Source organism: Oncorhynchus keta, unplaced genomic scaffold (genome assembly GCF_023373465.1).
Source record: "Oncorhynchus keta strain PuntledgeMale-10-30-2019 unplaced genomic scaffold, Oket_V2 Un_contig_2383_pilon_pilon, whole genome shotgun sequence".
Taxonomy (NCBI): Eukaryota; Metazoa; Chordata; class Actinopteri; order Salmoniformes; family Salmonidae; genus Oncorhynchus; species Oncorhynchus keta.
In genome coordinates, this window is record NW_026283598.1 from 471,860 (window position 1) to 490,500 (window position 18,641).

At 39.1% G+C, this 18,641-nt stretch overlaps 1 protein-coding gene across 1 annotated transcript; it reads right to left on the reverse strand.

Annotated features, from left to right (window-relative positions):
• Nucleotides 1-9,297: 9,297 nt before the first annotated feature.
• On the reverse strand, nt 9,298-18,641 carry LOC127921864 (zinc finger protein 239-like). Its single transcript, XM_052505448.1, has 2 exons — nt 18,050-18,641; nt 9,298-11,634 (listed from the first exon to the last, which is right to left on the reverse strand). Exons 1-2 carry the CDS (start codon nt 18,396-18,398, stop codon nt 10,943-10,945), a joined length of 1,041 nt encoding a protein of 346 aa, XP_052361408.1. The 5' UTR covers nt 18,399-18,641; the 3' UTR covers nt 9,298-10,942.

Below are 18,641 nucleotides of genomic sequence, written 5' to 3' on the forward strand. Positions count from 1 at the left end.
ATGTTTTTTCAAAATAAGAGTCGTCCTCCAATAACAAGCGAATTTATAGATTTTGAAGCACTGTCTTGCAGTACAACTGTGCACACGTTACATTGGCTCATAGCCGTCGGTGAAGAAATCCACAAATCATTGCAACCGCATAGGAAGAAAAACACACACACAGATAAGTTGATGCATTTTTTTGTATTATTTCATTACACTGAACACAAATATTAATGCAACATGTGAAGTGTTGGCTAACATGTTTCATACGCACAAAAAAAAAACGTATTTCTCTCGGTTTTTGTGCAGAAAGTTGTTTACATCCCTGTTTGGAAGCATTTCTCCTTTGTGGTTTCTCAAAAAGCTGATTAAACATGGTCATTACACATTAAGGGGGAACCAAACAAACGGTGACGGAGGAGGTGAGGATCGACTCAATTGTTGCTGACATCCGGATCAGGTTGACTGGGAGTTTTTTTCAGAAAACTTTTTTTCAGTACTTTCTGCCGCAAGTAGTACATCCCCTGGATGACCGCTGGGACGTAATATGAGGTCCTGAAAGGGCTCCCGATAAAAGTTGGTGGGAGATGATGGCTCCCAAGAATTTGAATGATTCAGCCTTGCTAACAACTAAGCCATCAATCTGGTTTTCTCTAGAAACCACCACGTTACATTGGCTCATAGCCGTCGGTGAGTGAAATCCACAAATCCAATTGTATTTGTCACATGCGCCGAACACAACAGGAGTTCACCTTACAGTGAAATGCTTACTAACAAGCCCTTAACTATTAAGTAAAAAATAGATAAGTAAAAAAATATATAAATTAAAGAGCAGCACTAAAATAACACTAGCGAGGCTATATACAGGGGGGTGTGGGGACAGAGTCAATGTGCAGGGGCACCGGTTAGTCGAGGTAATTGAGGTAATATGTACATGTAGGTAGAGTTAAGGCCCCGCTACCATTATAACATATACAGCAGGCAGATGTGGGCGTTAACAAGCAAGAACTGAGATGGAAAGATGATGGTGGAGAAAGGTCAAGGAAAACTATTTTCATATAGAGGGAGGGGGCTCTATACGTTATGCAAAGACAGAATCCTAGAAAGGCAGGACTCTGTAATATGAGAATTTAGTATTTTTCATGAAAGGGCTCGGCTCTGTTAAGTTTGTAATAAAGTCTATATTGATTTCACAAGTTCTAGTAAGAGTGGTATATTTCTGAGTCAATATTCCACCACATGACTCTCTGCCTAAAGTCTCGAAAGAAAAGACAGATTCCGCCTTCACATCCGTTCCATTGAAAACATTTCCTTCACGTTACCATTCTGCTGGTCGCAGATCATGAAATGGCCGCAGGAAGGCGGATATGTTTTTCAAAATAAGAGTCGTCCTCCAATAGCAAGCGAATTTATAGATTTCTATATTGCAGTACAACTGTACACAGCATTGCAAACACATAGGAGGAAAAAAACACAGATCTTTTGATGCATTCTTAAATTGTATTTTATTACACTGAACACAAATATTAATGCAACATGTAAAGTGTTAGTCCCATGTTTCATACGAACAAAATGCTTATTTATTTACTTCCCTGTTAGGGAGCATTTCTCTTTTGCCAAAATAATCCATCCAGATGTTTTTTTTATGATCAAAAAGCTGATAAAACAACATGATTATTACACAGGTGCACCTTGTGCCGAGGACAATAAAAGGCGGCTCTAAAATGTGTAGTTTTGTCACACAACATGATGCCACAGATGTATCAAGTTTTGAGAGAACCTGCAATTGGCATGCTGTCTGCAGTAATGTCCACCAGAGCTGTGGCTTGATAATTTAATGTTAATTTCTCTACCATAACCTGCCTCCAACATCATTTTAGTGTATTTGGCAGTATGTCCAACCGGCCTCACAACCACAGACCATCCTAGGATATATAGTATATTCTAGAATTCATCCATGATGTCATAATGACAGTTTAACCAGGTTTCTAGGATATATAGTATATTCTAGAATTCATCCATGATGTCATAATGACAGTTTAACCAGGTTTCTAGGATATATAGTATATTCTAGAATTCATCCATGATGTCATAATGACAGTTTAACCAGGTTTCTAGGATATATAGTATATTCTAGAATTCATCCATGATGACAGTTTAACCAGGTTTCTGATAGACTGACAGATGACAGTTTAACCAGGTTTCTAAAATATTATAAAAGCTGTATATTCTAGAATTCATCCATGATGTCATAATGACAGTTTAACCAGGTTTCTAGGATATATAGTATATTCTACAATTCATCCATGATGTCATGATGACAGTTTAACCAGGTTTCTAGGATATATAGTATATTCTAGAATTCATCCATGATGTCATAATGACAGTTTAACCAGGTTTCTAGGATATATAGTATATTCTAGAATTCAGCCTCATCGCTGCTCCCTCCCCTCAGACTGACTTTTAGATGCCATCAAGTCCAGTAATAATTTATAAAAATACAATTATAAAAGCTGTCAAGTAATACAACAAATGATCTATTACCAGTGCGATCATATAACTCACATTTCAAAATGGTCTGAAAAGAACAGCACTGGCAGGACAATTCAAGCAGAGCCAATACGCCCAGTGTCAATGTATTGGGTCTATAGCCCAGTGTCAATGTATTGGGTCTATAGCCCAGTGTCAATGTATTGGGTCTATAGCCCAGTGTCAATGTATTGGGTCTATAGCCCAGTGTCAATGTATTGGGTCTACAGCCCAGTGTCAATGTATTGGGTCTACAGCCCAGTGTCAATGTATTGGGTCTATAGCCCAGTGTCAATGTATTGGGTCTATAGCCCAGTGTCAATGTATTGGGTCTATAGCCCAGTGTCAATGTATTGGGTCTATAGCCCAGTGTCAATGTATTGGGTCTATAGCCCAGTGTCAATGTATTGGGTCTATAGCCCAGTGTCAATGTATTGGGTCTACAGCCCAGTGTCAATGTATTGGGTCTACAGCCCAGTGTCAATGTATTGGGTCTATAGCCCAGTGTCAATGTATTGGGTCTATAGCCCAGTGTCAATGTATTGGGTCTATAGCCCAGTGTCAATGTATTGGGTCTATAGCCCAGAGTCAATGTATTGGGTCTACAGCCCAGTGTCAATGTATTGGGTCTATAGCCCAGTGTCAATGTATTGGGTCTATAGCCCAGTGTCAATGTATTGGGTCTATAGCCCAGTGTCAATGTATTGGGTCTATAGCCCAGTGTCAATGTATTGGGTCTATAGCCCAGCCCAGTGTCAATGTATTGGGTCTACAGCCCAGTGTCAATGTATTGGGTCTACAGCCCAGTGTCAATGTATTGGGTCTATAGCCCAGTGTCAATGTATTGGGTAGCCCAGTGTATAGCCCAGTGTCAATGTATTGGGTCTATAGCCCAGTGTCAATGTATTGGGTCTATAGCCCAGTGTCAATGTATTGGGTCTATAGCCCAGTGTCAATGTATTGGGTCTATAGCCCAGTGTCAATGTATTGGGTCTATAGCCCAGTGTCAATGTATTGGGTCTATAGCCCAGTGTCAATGTATTGGGTCTATAGCCCAGTGTCAATGTATTGGGTCTATAGCCCAGTGTCAATGTATTGGGTCTATAGCCCAGTGTCAATGTATTGGGTCTATAGCCCAGTGTCAATGTATTGGGTCTACAGCCCACTGCACAAACCTCATAGCTAGCCAACTTGAACCTGCCAGTCGGTGACGGATTGCTAAAATCAACATTCGCTAGAACAGTTGAAACTACTACTTTGATTAACTTACAATGTCCGCAATAGCCGAGGAACTCCTGACACGTGGGTGTAGTTATGTGGATGGGATGTGGGAACACAAAGTACACTATATACACACACACAACAGTACACAGGAGACTATAGCCCTTCAAATGAGTGGATTGGGTCTATTTCAGCCACACCCAGTGTTGCTGACAGGTTTGGAAAATTGAGCACACAGCCATGCAATCTCCATAGACAAACATTGGCAATATAATGACCTTTTCCCGAAGAGTTCAGTGATTGACTTTCAACGTGGCACCGTCATAGGATGCCACCTTTCCAACAAGTCAGTTTGTCAAATTTTGGGGCCCAGTGTCTCGTATTGGGTTTAGCCCAGGGTCAACTGTAAGTGCTGTTATTGTGAAGTGGAAACATCTAGGAGCAACAACGGCTCAGCCGCGGTAGGCCACGGCTGAGTGGTAGGCCACACAAGCTCACAGAACAGGACTACTGAGGGCTGAACTGCATTAGCGCACAAAAATCGTCTGTCCTCGGTTGCAACACTCACTGCCGAGTTACAAACTGCTTCTGGAAGCAACGTCAGCACAAGAACTGGTCGTCGGGAGCTTCATGAAATGGCTTTCCATGGCCGAGCTGCTGCTCACAAGCCTAAGATCACCATGCGCAATGCCAAGCGTCGGCTGGAGTGGTGTAAAGCTCGCCACCATTGGACTCTGGAGCAGTGGAAATTAGTTCTCTGGAGAGATGAATCACGCTTCACCATCTGGCAGGAGAATCTGGTTTTGGCAGATGCCAGGAGAACACTACCTGCCCCAAAGCATAGTGCCAACTGTTAAGTTTGGAGGAGGAGGAATAATGGTCTGGGGCTGTTTTTCCAAGGTTCAGGCTAGGTCCCTTAGTTCCAGTGAAGGGAAATGTTAATGCTTCCTTCATACAATGACATTCTAGACGATTCTGTGCTTCCAACTTTGTGGCAACAGTTTGGGGAAGGACCTTGCCTGTTTCAACATGACAACGCCTGTGCACAAAGCGAGGTCCATTCAGGAATGGTTTGTTGAGATTGGTGTGGAAGAACTTGACTGGCCTGCACAGACCCCTGGCCTCAACCCCATTGAACATCTTTGGGATGAATTGGAATGCAGACTGCGTACCAGGTCTAATCTCCCAACATCAGTTCCTGACCTCACTAATGCTCTTGTGGCTGAATGGAAGCAAGTCCCCGCAGCAATGTTCCAACATCTAGTGGAAAGCCTTCCCAGAAGAGTGGAGGCTGTTATAGCAGCAATGTTCCAACATCTAGTGGAAAGCCTTCCCAGAAGAGTGGAGGCTGTTATAGCAGCAAAGGCGGGTCCAACTCCATATTAATGCCTTCCCAGAAGAGAGGAGGCTGTTATAGCAGCAAAGGGGGGGTCCAACTCCATATTAATGCCTTCCCAGAAGAGTGGAGGCTGTTATAGCAGCAAAAGGAGGACCAACTCCATATTAATGCCTTCCCAGAAGAGTGGAGGCTGTTATAGCAGCAATGTTCCAACATCTAGTGGAAAGCCTTCCCAGAAGAGTGTAGGCTGTTATAGCAGCAATGTTCCAACATCTAGTGGAAAGCCTTCCCAGAAGAGTGGAGGCTGTTATAGCAGCAATGTTCCAAATCTAGTGGAAAGCCTTCCCAGAAGAGTGTGAGGCTGTTATAGCAGCAATGTTCAACAAAGTGGAAAGCCTTCCTGAAGAGTGGAGGCTGTTATAGAACAAAGGGGGACATGGCAACTCAGCATATTAAAGAAGTTCTAGCCATCACTCTGGATGTCAGTTAAAGCCATCACTCTGGATGTAGTTCTAGCCATCAGTCTGGATGTAGTTCTAGCCATCACCTGGATGTAGTTCAGCCATCAGTCTGGATGAACAGTTCTAGCCATCACCTGGATGTAGTTCTAGCCATCATTCTGGATGTAGTTCTAGCCATCACTCTGGATGTAGTTCTAGCCATCACTCTGGATGTAGTTCTAGCCATCACTCTGGCATGTAGTTCCAGCATCACTCTGGATGTAGTTCTAGCCATCAGCATCTGGATGTTGTTCTAGCCATCACCTGGATGTAGTTCTAGCCATCACTCTGGATGTTGTTCTAGCCATCAGTTGGATGTAGTTCTAGCCATCACTCTGCATGTTAGTTCTAGCCATCACTCTGGATGTAGTTCTAGCCATCACTCTGGATGTAGTTCTAGCCATCACTCTGGATGTAGTTCTAGCCATCACTCTGGATGTCAGTTCATAGCCATCACTCTGGCAATCCAGCATCAGCCATCACTCTGGATGTTGTTCTAGCCATCAGTCTAAATGTTGTTCTAGCCATCACTCTGGATGGTTCCAGCCATCAGTCTAAATGTAGTTCTAGCCATCACTCTGGATGTCAGTTAAAGCCATCACATCTACCATGCAGTTCCAGCCATCAGTCTAAATGTAGTTCTAGCCATCACTCTGGATGTCAGTTAAAGAAGTTCTAGCCATCACTCTGGATGTAGTTCTAGCCATCACATTCTGGATGTAGTTCTAGCCATCACTCTGGATTAAGTTCTAGCCATCACTGTGGCAATGCATCAGTTAAAGCCATCACTTGGATGCAGTTCTAGCCATCACTTGGATGTAGTACTAGCCATCACTCTGGATGTAGTTCTAGCCATCACTCTGGATGTCAGTTAAATGCCATCACTCTGGCAATGTAGTTAAAGCCATCACTCTGGATGTCAGTTAAAGAACATCACATTACCTGGATCCAGCAGTTCTAGCCATCACATTCTGGCAATGTCAGTTCTAGCCATCACTCTGGATGTAGTTCCAGCATCAGTTAAATGAAGTTCTAGCCATCACTCTGGCAATGTAGTTAAAGCCATCACATCTACCATGCAGTTCCAGCCATCAGTCTAAATGTTGTTCTAGCCATTACCATGGCAATCTAGCATCAGTTAAATGAAGTTCTAGCCATTACTCTGGCAAAAAGTTCTAGCCATCACTCTGGATGTAGTTTAACATTCACTGTGGCAATCCAGTCAGTTAAAGCCATTCACTGTGGCAATCCAGCATAAGTTAAATGCCATCACATTGGATGCAATCCAGCATCACTTAAATGAAGTTCTAGCATCAGTTAAATGAAGTTCTAGCCATGGCAATCCAGCATCAGTTTTGAACATCCTCCATTACCATGGCAATCCAGCATCAGTTAAATGAACATTCAACATTACCATGGCAATCAGCATCAGTTAAATCAGCATTCTACATTACCATGGCAATCCAGCATCAGTTAAACGTAACATACCACATTACCATGGCAATCCAGCATCAGTTAAATGAACATTCTACATTGGCAGAATGGCATCACAATACAAGGCAGCATTTTGAAGTGTACCAGTCAATGCCAGGAAGTAAAAGTAGCCAGTTCTACCCTTCTTATTTCTATGATTGGCAATCCAGCATAAACTCAACTGTCATTACAAAAAAGACATTCCATTGCATGAGCCACATCAGTTAAATGAACATTCTACATTACCATGGCAATCCAGCATCAGTTAAATGAACATTCTACATTACCATGGCAATCCAGCATCAGTTAAATGAACATTCTACATTACCATGGCAATCCAGCATCAGTTAAATGAACATTCTACATTACCATGGCAATCCAGCATCAGTTAAATGAACATTCTACATTACCATGGCAATCCAGCATCAGTTAAATGAACATTCTACATTACCATGGCAATCCAGCATCAGTTAAATGAACATTCTACATTACCATGGCAATCTAGCATCAGTTAAATTAACATTCTACATTACCATGGCAATCCAGCATCAGTTAAATTAACATTCTACATTACCATGGCAATCCAGCATCAGTTAAATGAACATACTACATTACCATGGCAATCCAGCATCAGTTAAATGAACATTCTACATTACCATGGCAATCCAGCATCAGTTAAATGAACATTCTACATTACCATGGCAATCCAGCATCAGTTAAATTAACATTCTACATTACCATGGCAATCCAGCATCAGTTAAATTAACATACCACATTACCATGGCAATCCAGCATCAGTTAAATGAACATTCTACATTACCATGGCAATCCAGCATCAGTTAAATTAACATACCACATTACCATGGCAATCCAGCATCAGTTAAATGAACATTCTACATTACCATGGCAATCCAGCATCAGTTAAATGAACATTCTACATTACCATGGCAATCCAGCATCAGTTAAATTAACATACCACATTACCATGGCAATCCAGCATCAGTTAAATGAACATTCTACATTACCATGGAAATGATTGCATCACAATACAAGGCAGACATTGTGAGTGAACCTGTGTGTTTACCAGTCAACTGCCAGGGTTGGACCTTCCAAGCCAGTTCTATTCATTCTTATTTCTATGGTATGGTATTACAGTGATCTAAACTAGAGACCGAGTTGGAGCCAACAACCTACAGGAGGGTGGCTCTCCAGGAACAGGGTTGGAGCCAACAACCTACAGGAGGGTGGCTCTCCAGGAACAGGGTTGGAGCCAACAACCTACAGGAGGGTGGCTCTCCAGGAACAGGGTTGGAGCCAACAACCTACAGGAGGGTGGCTCTCCAGGAACAGGGTTGGAGAGCCCTGTTTCACAGCATAGTTTTAACAATTTCTACAGTACTAAACAACATATTAAAGTGTAAAACTTCAGTAGAATGGCCCTTTAAAACCACACATGGGTTTAACAATTGCATAGTTTGTGTCCTTGTTAAGACAGTACTCACTCATGGTGTTAATCAGATCTCCTGTCTCCTCCTCCCTCCAATGTGACAGTCATCTCCCCCTCTTCTCCTTCTTCCTCAACTCCAAACACGTCTTCCTCTTCTTTCACCGTGACAGTCATCTCCTCCTCTTTCACTCTTTCAATTGCATCCTCTTCTTTCACTGTAACAACTTTCACAGTAACATCCTCACCCTCTACTTCTCTTTTAACAGTCTCTTCTTCTTCCACAGTAACATCCTCACCCTCTACTTCTCTTTTAACAGTCTCTTCTTCTTCCACAGTAACATCCTCACCTTCTACTCCTCTTCTTTACCAGGGGGGAAGTAGCTTAGTGAGCTCATGGTTGGGGATGTTAGCTAGCTAGTTAGCCTAGCACTAGGCTAATGCTATTTTAGCTATTCAGATAGTTACTAGCAACGTAAAGGGGATAACTACCTATACGACAAAAAGTGTAATTACAACAAAGTGGCTATTTTACATCGAAAGCTTATACAGAGCTTAAATGTTTCGGCTATGTTGGCTAGCAAGCTACCGAGGTGTCTGACAAGCTGCTGTTGTTGAGGAAGCGTCCCGTCCACTAGATTAGACGTCACGCTGGCAGCGTCGGCTGAAAGATGCTCATCTGCTGACTGGAGTAGACAACGCAGTTAAAGGAAAATATGTATTTTATTTTTTATGTAAGTTAATTAAAAAAAAAATGTATTTAATTAAATAATGTTATATTGAGATGTATAAAGAGAAACATGTGTTGATTGATTAGTTCAGAATTTTAATGAGTGAGAATTTAAAACAAACTTCACACAAACTAAACATCTACATTAAAAGCAATTTCTGATTCATTCAGTCAAACAGACAGATAATATCAAAATACGCATCTAGGTCTATAAAATAAATAAATGTACAGCACCAATCAAAAGTTTGGGCACACCTACTCATTCAAGGTTTTTTATTTTATTTATTTTTTACAATTTTCTACATTGTAGAATAATAGTGAAGACATCAAAATGATGAAATAACACATGAGGAAGTAACCAAAAAAGTGTGAAACAAATATATTTATATTTTAGACTTTTCAAAGTAGCCACCCTTTGTCTTGATGACAGCTTTGCACACTCTATGTATTCTCTCAACCAGCTTCATGAGGTACCTGGAATGCATTTTAATTAACAGGTGTGCCTTGTTAGAAGCTCATTTGTGGAATTTCTTTCCTTCATAATCAGTTTGAGTTAATCGGTTGTGTTGTGACAAGCCAGGGGTTGGAAACAGAAGATATTTGGTAAAATATCAAGCCCATATTATGGCAAGAACAGCTCAAATAAGCAATGAGAAAAGACAGTCCATCATTACTTTAAAGACATGAAGCTCAGTCAATCCGGAAAATTTCAAGAACTTTGAAACTTCAAGTGCAGCTTCAGAAATTGCAGCTTAAATAAATGCTTCAGAGTTCAAGTAACAGACACATCTCAACATCAACTGTTCAGAGGAGACTGTGTGAATCAGGCCTTCATGGTCGAATTGCTGCAAAGAAACCACTACTAAAGAACACCAATAAGAAGAAGAGACTTGCTTGGGCCAAGAAACACAGGACATTAGACCGGTGGAAATCTGTCTTTTGGTCTGATGAGTCGAAATGTGAGATTTTTGGTTGCATCCGCTGTGTCTTTGTGAGACGCAGAGTAGGTGAACGGACGATCTCCGCATGTGTGGCTCCTACAGTGAAGCTTGGAGGTGTGATGGTGCTTTGCTGGTGACTCTGTCAGTGATTTATTTAGTGGGACTATCATTTGTTTTTCAACAGGGCATTGACCCAAAACACACCTTCAGGCTGTGTAAGAGCTATTTGACCAAGAAGGAGAGTGATGGAGCGCTGCATCAGATGACCTGGCTTCCACAATCACCCGACCTCAACCCAAATTGAGACGGTTTGGGATGAGTTGGACAGCAGAGTGAAGGAAAAGCAGCCAACAAGTGCTCAGCATATGTGGGAAAGCCTTCAAGACTGTTGGAAAATCATTCCAGGTGAAGCTGGTTGAGAGAATGCCAAGAGTGTCTAAAGCTGTCATCAAGGCAAAGAGGTGGCTACTTTGAAGAATCTAAAATATATTTAGAGTTGTTTTAACACTTTTTTGGTTACTACATGATTCCATGTGTGTTATTTCATAGTTTTGACCGTCTTCATTATTATTCTACAATGTAGAAAATAGCAAAAATGAAAGAAAAACCCTTTAATGAGTAGGCGTGGCCTAACTTTTGACTGGTTCTGTAGGTGTATTGTTTGTTTAAACTTTGCAATCAATGTTTTTTTTTTCTTGGCATACATTTTAAAGTGGAAACGTGAGTCTCAGCATCACTCCGTTACAGTGGAATGGCCCATAAACAAAAAACTAAATTCTCAGGTCAAAAACACAAGTCAGAACACAGCCTCTCTATTCTCTCGTGTGATTTCAGATCCTCTAACTGGGAAAATGTCTTTCCACACTGAGAGCAGTGGTATGTCTTCTCCTCCTGTGTATGTATTCTTTCATGCTTATTCAGATGCCTTAACCGGTTAAATCTCTTTCCACAGTGGGAGCAGTGGTAGGTCTTATCCCCTCCTGTGTGTGTCCTGTCATGTCTATTCAGGCCTCCTAGCTGGGTAAAACTCTTTCCGCACAGGGAGCATTGGTATGGCTTTGCTCCTGTGTGGGTATTCTCGTGAGTTTTCATGGTCACCAACCACCTAAAACTCTTTTCACAATAGGAACAGTGGTAAGGTTTCTCACCTGTGTGTATTCTCTCGTGCATTTTCAGGGATCCTGACTTGGTAAAACTCTTTCCACATTGGGAGCAGTGGAAAGTCTTCCTCCCTTCTGTGTGTATTTTCTCGTGTGTTTTCCAGTTTCCTATCCAGGTAAAACTCTTTCCACATTGGGAGCAGTGGTAAGGCTTCTCTCCTGTGTGTATAATCTCATGTGCTTTCAGGTTGCCCAACTTAGTAAAACTCTTTCCACAGAGGGAGCAGTGGTGTTGTCTCCCTGGTTTGGGCGTCTCTGGGTCTGGTTCCCCTGAAGGACTCTTCCCGCTGTCAGAGGGAGAGTCTGGTCTCTCTCCTGCCAAAGACAAACAGAGTATTTAGTTAATCAGAGACCTGAATGAAAGCTCCACATGATAAAACTGTCTTCCTATTTGGTTTAATCAAGACTGGTTCCCTCAGTAACATTGCTGTTAAAAATAAACTTGGTGAGATTTTAAAGGCAAATAATATAGAGCTTCAAATTTAATCTTGCACTTATGGAATGTCATGTTTATAGGCTGAGCAGAGCTCTATAATAATAGATAATGTCATGTCTATAAGCTGAGCAGAGCTCTGTAATAATAGATAATGGCATGTCTATAAGCTGAACAGAGATCTATAATAATAGATAATGTCATGTTTACAGGCTGAACAGAGCTCTATAATAATAGATAATGTCATGTTTACAGGCTGAGCATAGCTCTATAATAGATAATGTCATGTTTATAGGCTGAACAGAGCTCTATAATAATAGATAATGTCATGTTTATAGGCTGAGCAGAGCTCTATAATAATAGATAATGTCATGTTTATAGGCTGAACAGAGCTCTATAATAATAGATAATGTCATGTTTATAGGCTGAGCAGAGCTCTATAATAATAGATAATGTCATGTTTATAGGCTGAGCAGAGCTCTATAATAATAGATAATGTCATGTTTATAGGCTGAGCAGAGCTCTATAATAATAGATAATGTCATGTTTATAGGCTGAACAGAGCTCTATAATAATAGATAATGTCATGTTTACAGGCTGAACAGAGCTCTATAATAATAGATAATGTCATGGTTACAGGCTGAGCAGAGCTCTATAGTAATAGATAATGTCATGTCTTTAGGCTGAACAGAGCTCTATAATAATATATAATGTCATGTTTATAGGCTGAGCAGAGATCTATAATAATAGATAATGTCTATAAGCTGAACAGAGCTCTATAATAATAGATAATGTCATGTTTATAGGCTGAGCAGAGCTCTATAATAATAGATAATGTCTTGTTTATAGGCTGAACAGAGCTCTATAATACTAGATAATGTCATGTTTATAGGATGAACAGAGCTCTATAATAATAGATAATGTCATGTTTATAGGCTGAACAGAGCTCTATAATAATAGATAATGTCATGTTTATAGGCTGAACAGAGATCTATAATAATAGATAATGTCATGTTTATAGGCTGAGCAGAGCTCTATAATAATAGATAATGTCATGTTTATAGGCTGAACAGAGCTCTATAATAATAGATAATGTCATGGTTATAGGCTGGGCAGAGCTCTATAATAATAGATAATGTCATGTTTATAGGCTGAATAGAGCTCTATAATAATAGATAATGTCATGTTTATAGGCTGAACAGAGCTCTATAATAATAGATAATGTCATGTTTATAGGCTGAGCAGAGCTCTATAATAATAGATAATGTCATGGTTACAGGCTGAGCAGAGCTCTATAATAATAGATAATGTCATGTTTATAGGCTGAACAGAGCTCTATAATAATAGATAATGTCATGGTTACAGGCTGAACAGAGCTCTATAATAATAGATAATGTCATGTTTATAGGCTGAACAGAGCTCTATAATAATAGATAATGTCATGGTTACAGGCTGAACAGAGCTCTATAATAATAGATAATGTCATGGTTATAGGCTGAGCAGAGTTCTATAATAATAGATAATGTCATGGTTACAGGCTGAGCAGAGCTCTATAATAATAGATAATGTCATGTTTATAGGCTGAACAGAGCTCTATAATAATAGATAATGTCATGTTTATAGGCTGAGCAGAGCTCTATAATAATAGATAATGTCATGGTTACAGGCTGAGCAGAGCTCTATAATAATAGATAATGTCATGTTTATAGGCTGAACAGAGCTCTATAATAATAGATAATGTCATGTTTATAGGCTGAACAGAGCTCTATAATAATAGATAATGTCATGGTTACAGGCTGAGCAGAGCTCTATAATAATAGATAATGTCATGTTTTAAGGCTGAACAGAGCTCTATAATAATAGATAATGTCATGTTTATAGGCTGAGCAGAGCTCTATAATAATAGATAATGTCATGTTTATAGGCTGAGCAGAGTTCTATAATAATAGATAATGTCATGGTTACAGGCTGAGCAGAGCTCTATAATAATAGATAATGTCATGTTTATAGGCTGAACAGAGCTCTATAATAATAGATAATGTCATGTTTACAGGCTGAGCAGAGCTCTATAATAATAGATAATGTCATGTTTATAGGCTGAGCAGAGCTCTATAATAATAGATAATGTCATGTTTATAGGCTGAGCAGAGCTCTATAATAATATATAATGTCATGTTTACAGGCTGAACAGAGCTCTATAATAATAGATAATGTCATGTCTTTAGGCTGAACAGAGCTCTATAATAATAGATAATGTCATGTTTATAGGCTGAACAGAGCTCTATAATAATATATAATGTCATGTTTATAGGCTGAGCAGAGTTCTATAATAATAGATAATGTCATGGTTACAGGCTGAGCAGAGCTCTATAATAATAGATAATGTCATGTTTACAGGCTGAGCAGAGCTCTATAATAATAGATAATGTCATGTTTATAGGCTGAGCAGAGTTCTATAATAATAGATAATGTCATGGTTATAGGCTGAGCAGAGCTCTATAATAATAGATAATGTCATGTTTATAGGCTGAACAGAGCTCTATAATAATAGATAATGTCATGTTTACAGGCTGAGCAGAGCTCTATAATAATAGATAATGTCATGTTTTAAGGCTGAACAGAGCTCTATAATAATAGATAATGTCATGTTTATAGGCTGAACAGAGCTCTATAATAATAGATAATGTCATGTTTATAGGCTGAACAGAGCTCTATAATAATAGATAATGTCATGTTTATAGGCTGAACAGAGCTCTATAATAATAGATAATGTCATGTTTATAGGCTGAACAGAGCTCTAATAGATAATAGTTTTATAATGTCATGTCATGTTTATAGGCTGAACAGAGCTCTATAATAATAGATAATGTCATGTTTTAAGGCTGAACAGAGCTCTATAATAATAGATAATGTCATGTTTATAGGCTGAGCAGAGCTCTATAATAATAGATAATGTCATGTCTATAGGCTGAGCAGAGATCTATAATAATAGATAATGTTATGTTTATAGGCTGAACAGAGCTCTATAATAATAGATAATGTCATGGTTACAGGCTGAGCAGAGCTATATAATAGATAATGTCATGTTTACAGGCTGAACAGAGCTCTATAATAATAGATAATGTCATGTCTATAGGCTGAGCAGAGCTCTATAATAATAGATAATGTCATGTTTATAGGCTGAACAGAGCTCTATAATAATAGATAATGTCATGTTTACAGGCTGAACAGAGCTCTATAATACTAGATAATGTCATGTTGAGCAGAGCTCTAGAATACTAGATAATGTCATGTTGAGCAGAGCTCTAGAATACTAGATAATGTCATGTTTACAGGCTGAGCAGAACTTTATAATAATATTTTATCTAATATAATATTTATAATAATATAATAATGGAGCTCTAAATGCATCATTGTTAACACTGTTGCTCCCAACTTTAAAAAGTGAAGACAACATGAAATAGAACCAGGAACAAATATTAGTTTTAAATCCATTGAGATATAGCCTATAGGGCCTAGTTTTAAATCCATTGAGATATAGCCTATATAGAGCCTAGTTTTAAATCCATTGAGATATAGCCTATAGAGCCTAGTTTTAAATCCATTGAGATATAGCCTATAGAGACTAGTTTTAAATCCATTGAGATATAGCCTATAGAGCCTAGTTTTAAATCCATTGAGATATAGCCTATAGAGACTAGTTTTAAATCCATTGAGATATAGCCTATAGAGACTAGTTTTAAATCCATTGAGATATAGCCTATAGAGCCTAGTTTTAAATCCATTGAGATATAGCCTATATAGAGCCTAGTTTTAAATCCATTGAGATATAGCCTATAGAGCCTAGTTTTAAATCCATTGAGATATAGCCTATAGAGACTAGTTTTAAATCCATTGAGATATAGCCTATAGGGCCTAGTTTTAAATCCATTGAGATATAGCCTATAGGGACTAGTTTTAAATCCATTGAGATATAGCCTATAGGGCCTAGTTTTAAATCCATTGAGATATAGCCTATAGAGACTAGTTTTAAATCCATTGAGATATAGCCTATAGGGCCTAGTTTTAAATCCATTGAGATATAGCCTATAGGGACTATTTTTAAATCCATTGAGATATAGCCTATCAGGCGTAGTTTTAAATCCATTGAGATATAGCCTATAGAGACTAGTTTTAAATCCATTGAGATATAGCCTATCAGGCGTAGTTTTAAATCCATTGAGATATAGCCTATAGAGCCTAGTTTTAAATCCATTGAGATATAGCCTATAGAGCCTAGTTTTAAATCCATTGAGATATAGCCTATAGAGCCTAGTTTTAAATCCATTGAGATATAGCCTATAGGGCCTAGTTTTAAATCCATTGAGATTTAGCCTATCAGGCGTAGTTTTAAATCCATTGAGATTTAGCCTATAGAGACTAGTTTTAAATCCATTGAGATATAGCCTATAGAGCCTAGTTTTAAATCCATTGAGATAGAGCCTAGTTTTAAATCCATGGAGATATAGCCTATAGTGCCTGGTTTTAAATCCATTGAGATATAGCCTATAGAGCCTAGTTTTAAATCCATTGAGATATAGCCTATCAGGCGTAGTTTTAAATCCATTGAGATTTAGCCTATAGAGCTTAGTTTTAAATCCATTGAGATATAGCCTATAGAGCCTAGTTTTAAATCCATTGAGATATAGCCTATAGAGACTAGTTTTAAATCCATTGAGATATAGCCTATCAGGCGTAGTTTTAAATCAATTGAGATATAGCCTATCAGGCGTAGTTTTAAATCCATTGAGATTTAGCCTATCAGGCGTAGTTTTAAATCCATTGAGATTTAGCCTATAAGGGTATAGTTTTACATCCATTGAGATATAGCCTATAGTGCATAGTTTTAGAGCAAATAAATCCCAGAACAACAGCAAAGGACCTTGTGAAGATGCTGGAGGGAACAGGTACAAAAGTATCTATATCCACAGTAAAACAAGTCCTATATCGACATAACCTGAAAGGCCGCTCAGCAAGGAAGAAGCCACTGCTCCAAAACTGCCATAAAAAAGCCAGACTACAGTTTTCAACTGCACATGGGGACAAAGATAGTACTTTTTGAAATGTCCTCTGGTCTGATGAAACAAAAACAGAACTGTTTGGCCATAATAACCATCGTTATGTTTGGAGGAAAAATGGGAGGCTTGCCGAAGAACACCATCCCAACCGTGAAGCACAGGGGTGGCAGCATCATGTTGTGGGGGTGCTTTGCTGCAGGAGGGTGCACTGGTGCACTTCACAAAATAGATGGCATCATGAGGAAGGAAAATTATGTGGATATATTGAAGCAACATCTCCAGACATCAGTCAGGAAGTTAAAGCTTGGTCTCAAATGGGTCTTCCAAATGGACAATGACCCCAAGCATACTTCCAAAATTGTGGCAAAATGGCTTAAGGACAACAAAGTCAAGTTATTATCGTGGCCATCACAAAGCTCTGACCTCAATCCTATCGAAAATGTGTGGGCAGAACTGAAAAAGCTTGTGCGAGCGAGGAAGCCTTACAAACCCGACTCAGTTACACCAGCTCTGTCAGGAGGAATGGGCCAAAATTCACCCAACTTTTTTTGTGGGAAGCTTGTGGAAGGCTACCCGAAACGTTTGACCCCAAGTTAAACCATTTAAAGGCAATGCTACCAAATATGAATCGATGGCTACCTCAGCATTCTGATTACTACATGATTCCATATGTGTTATTTCATAGTTTTGATGTCTTCACTATTATTCTACAGTGTAGGGAAAAAAAGGTCAAATTTAAGAAAAACCCTTGAATGAGTAGGTGTGTGTCCAAACTTTTGACTGGTACTGTATGTGATGTGGTATCAGACATCAGGTGGTTGCCATAGTAACATACATATACAATGTGGTTGCCATAGTAACATACATATACAATGTGGTTGCCATAGTAACATACATATACAATGTGGTGTCATATATATATAGGACATTTCAATCAGATCAGTCTGCCTTACAATATAACTGAAAAACGTAGGACCTCATAAAACCATAGGTTTTTATAAACAAAATTATTTAGATCTTCAAATCATTATTTTAGAAAAAATATATTTAGAGATGTTTAAAAATTGTGAAGAAAAAAATATAACGGTGAGCATTTTATCCATTAACATTTTGTTGGTTGTGTCCCCACTCTGTAGCTTTAACAATTCCTACAGCACAACATTATTCAAGTGTAGAATAACCTTTAAAAAACATTAGTTCAACAACTGCAGAGTTCGTGCCCTTGTTTTGTAAGACTTACTGGTGTTAATCAGATCTCCGGTCTTCTCTTCCTGTTCCTCCTCCCCCAATGTAACGGTAATCTCACCCTCCTCCTCTTTCACTCCAAAAACTGCATCCACCTCTTCCCCTTCTTTCACAGTAACATCCTCCCCCTCTTCCTCTTCTTTTATTGTAACATCTTCCTCCTCTTTCACTCTGAACTCATCTTCCTCTTCTTTCACTGCAACATCCTCATCCTCTACTTTTGTTACTGTGACAGCCTCCTCTTCCTTCTCCTCTTTTACAACAACATTCAGCCACAGACCCTCTTTATCCGTCCAGCAGACCTCCTCTTCTTTATCAGGAGGAGAGCAGCTCAGTGAACTCATGGTCGGAGATGCTAACTAGTTAGCATTAACGATTAGCCTGGAGCTACTGCTATCTTAACCAGACGGGTAGATGACTACGGTAACTAAACAACGTAGGCATGAATATGAAATTAAATGGGATAACAAGTCGATACGACAGAAGTGTGTTTAAAACATAGCTAGTAATACACCGGAGCAGTCTAAATAGCTTTAATGTTTCGGCTTTGTTGTCTAGCAAGTGTCTGACCAGCTGTTGTTGTAGAA

Excerpts from the sequence above, each read along its gene's own strand:
- LOC127921864 (XM_052505448.1), bottom strand. The coding sequence starts at position 18,398 with ATGAGTTCACTGAGCTGCTCTCCTCCTGATAAAGAAGAGGAGGTCTGC. Across the intron at positions 11,635-18,049 it reads CGGAGATCTGATTAACACCA|GAGAGAGACCAGACTCTCCC; the intron begins GTAAGTCTTACA and ends TGTCTTTGGCAG.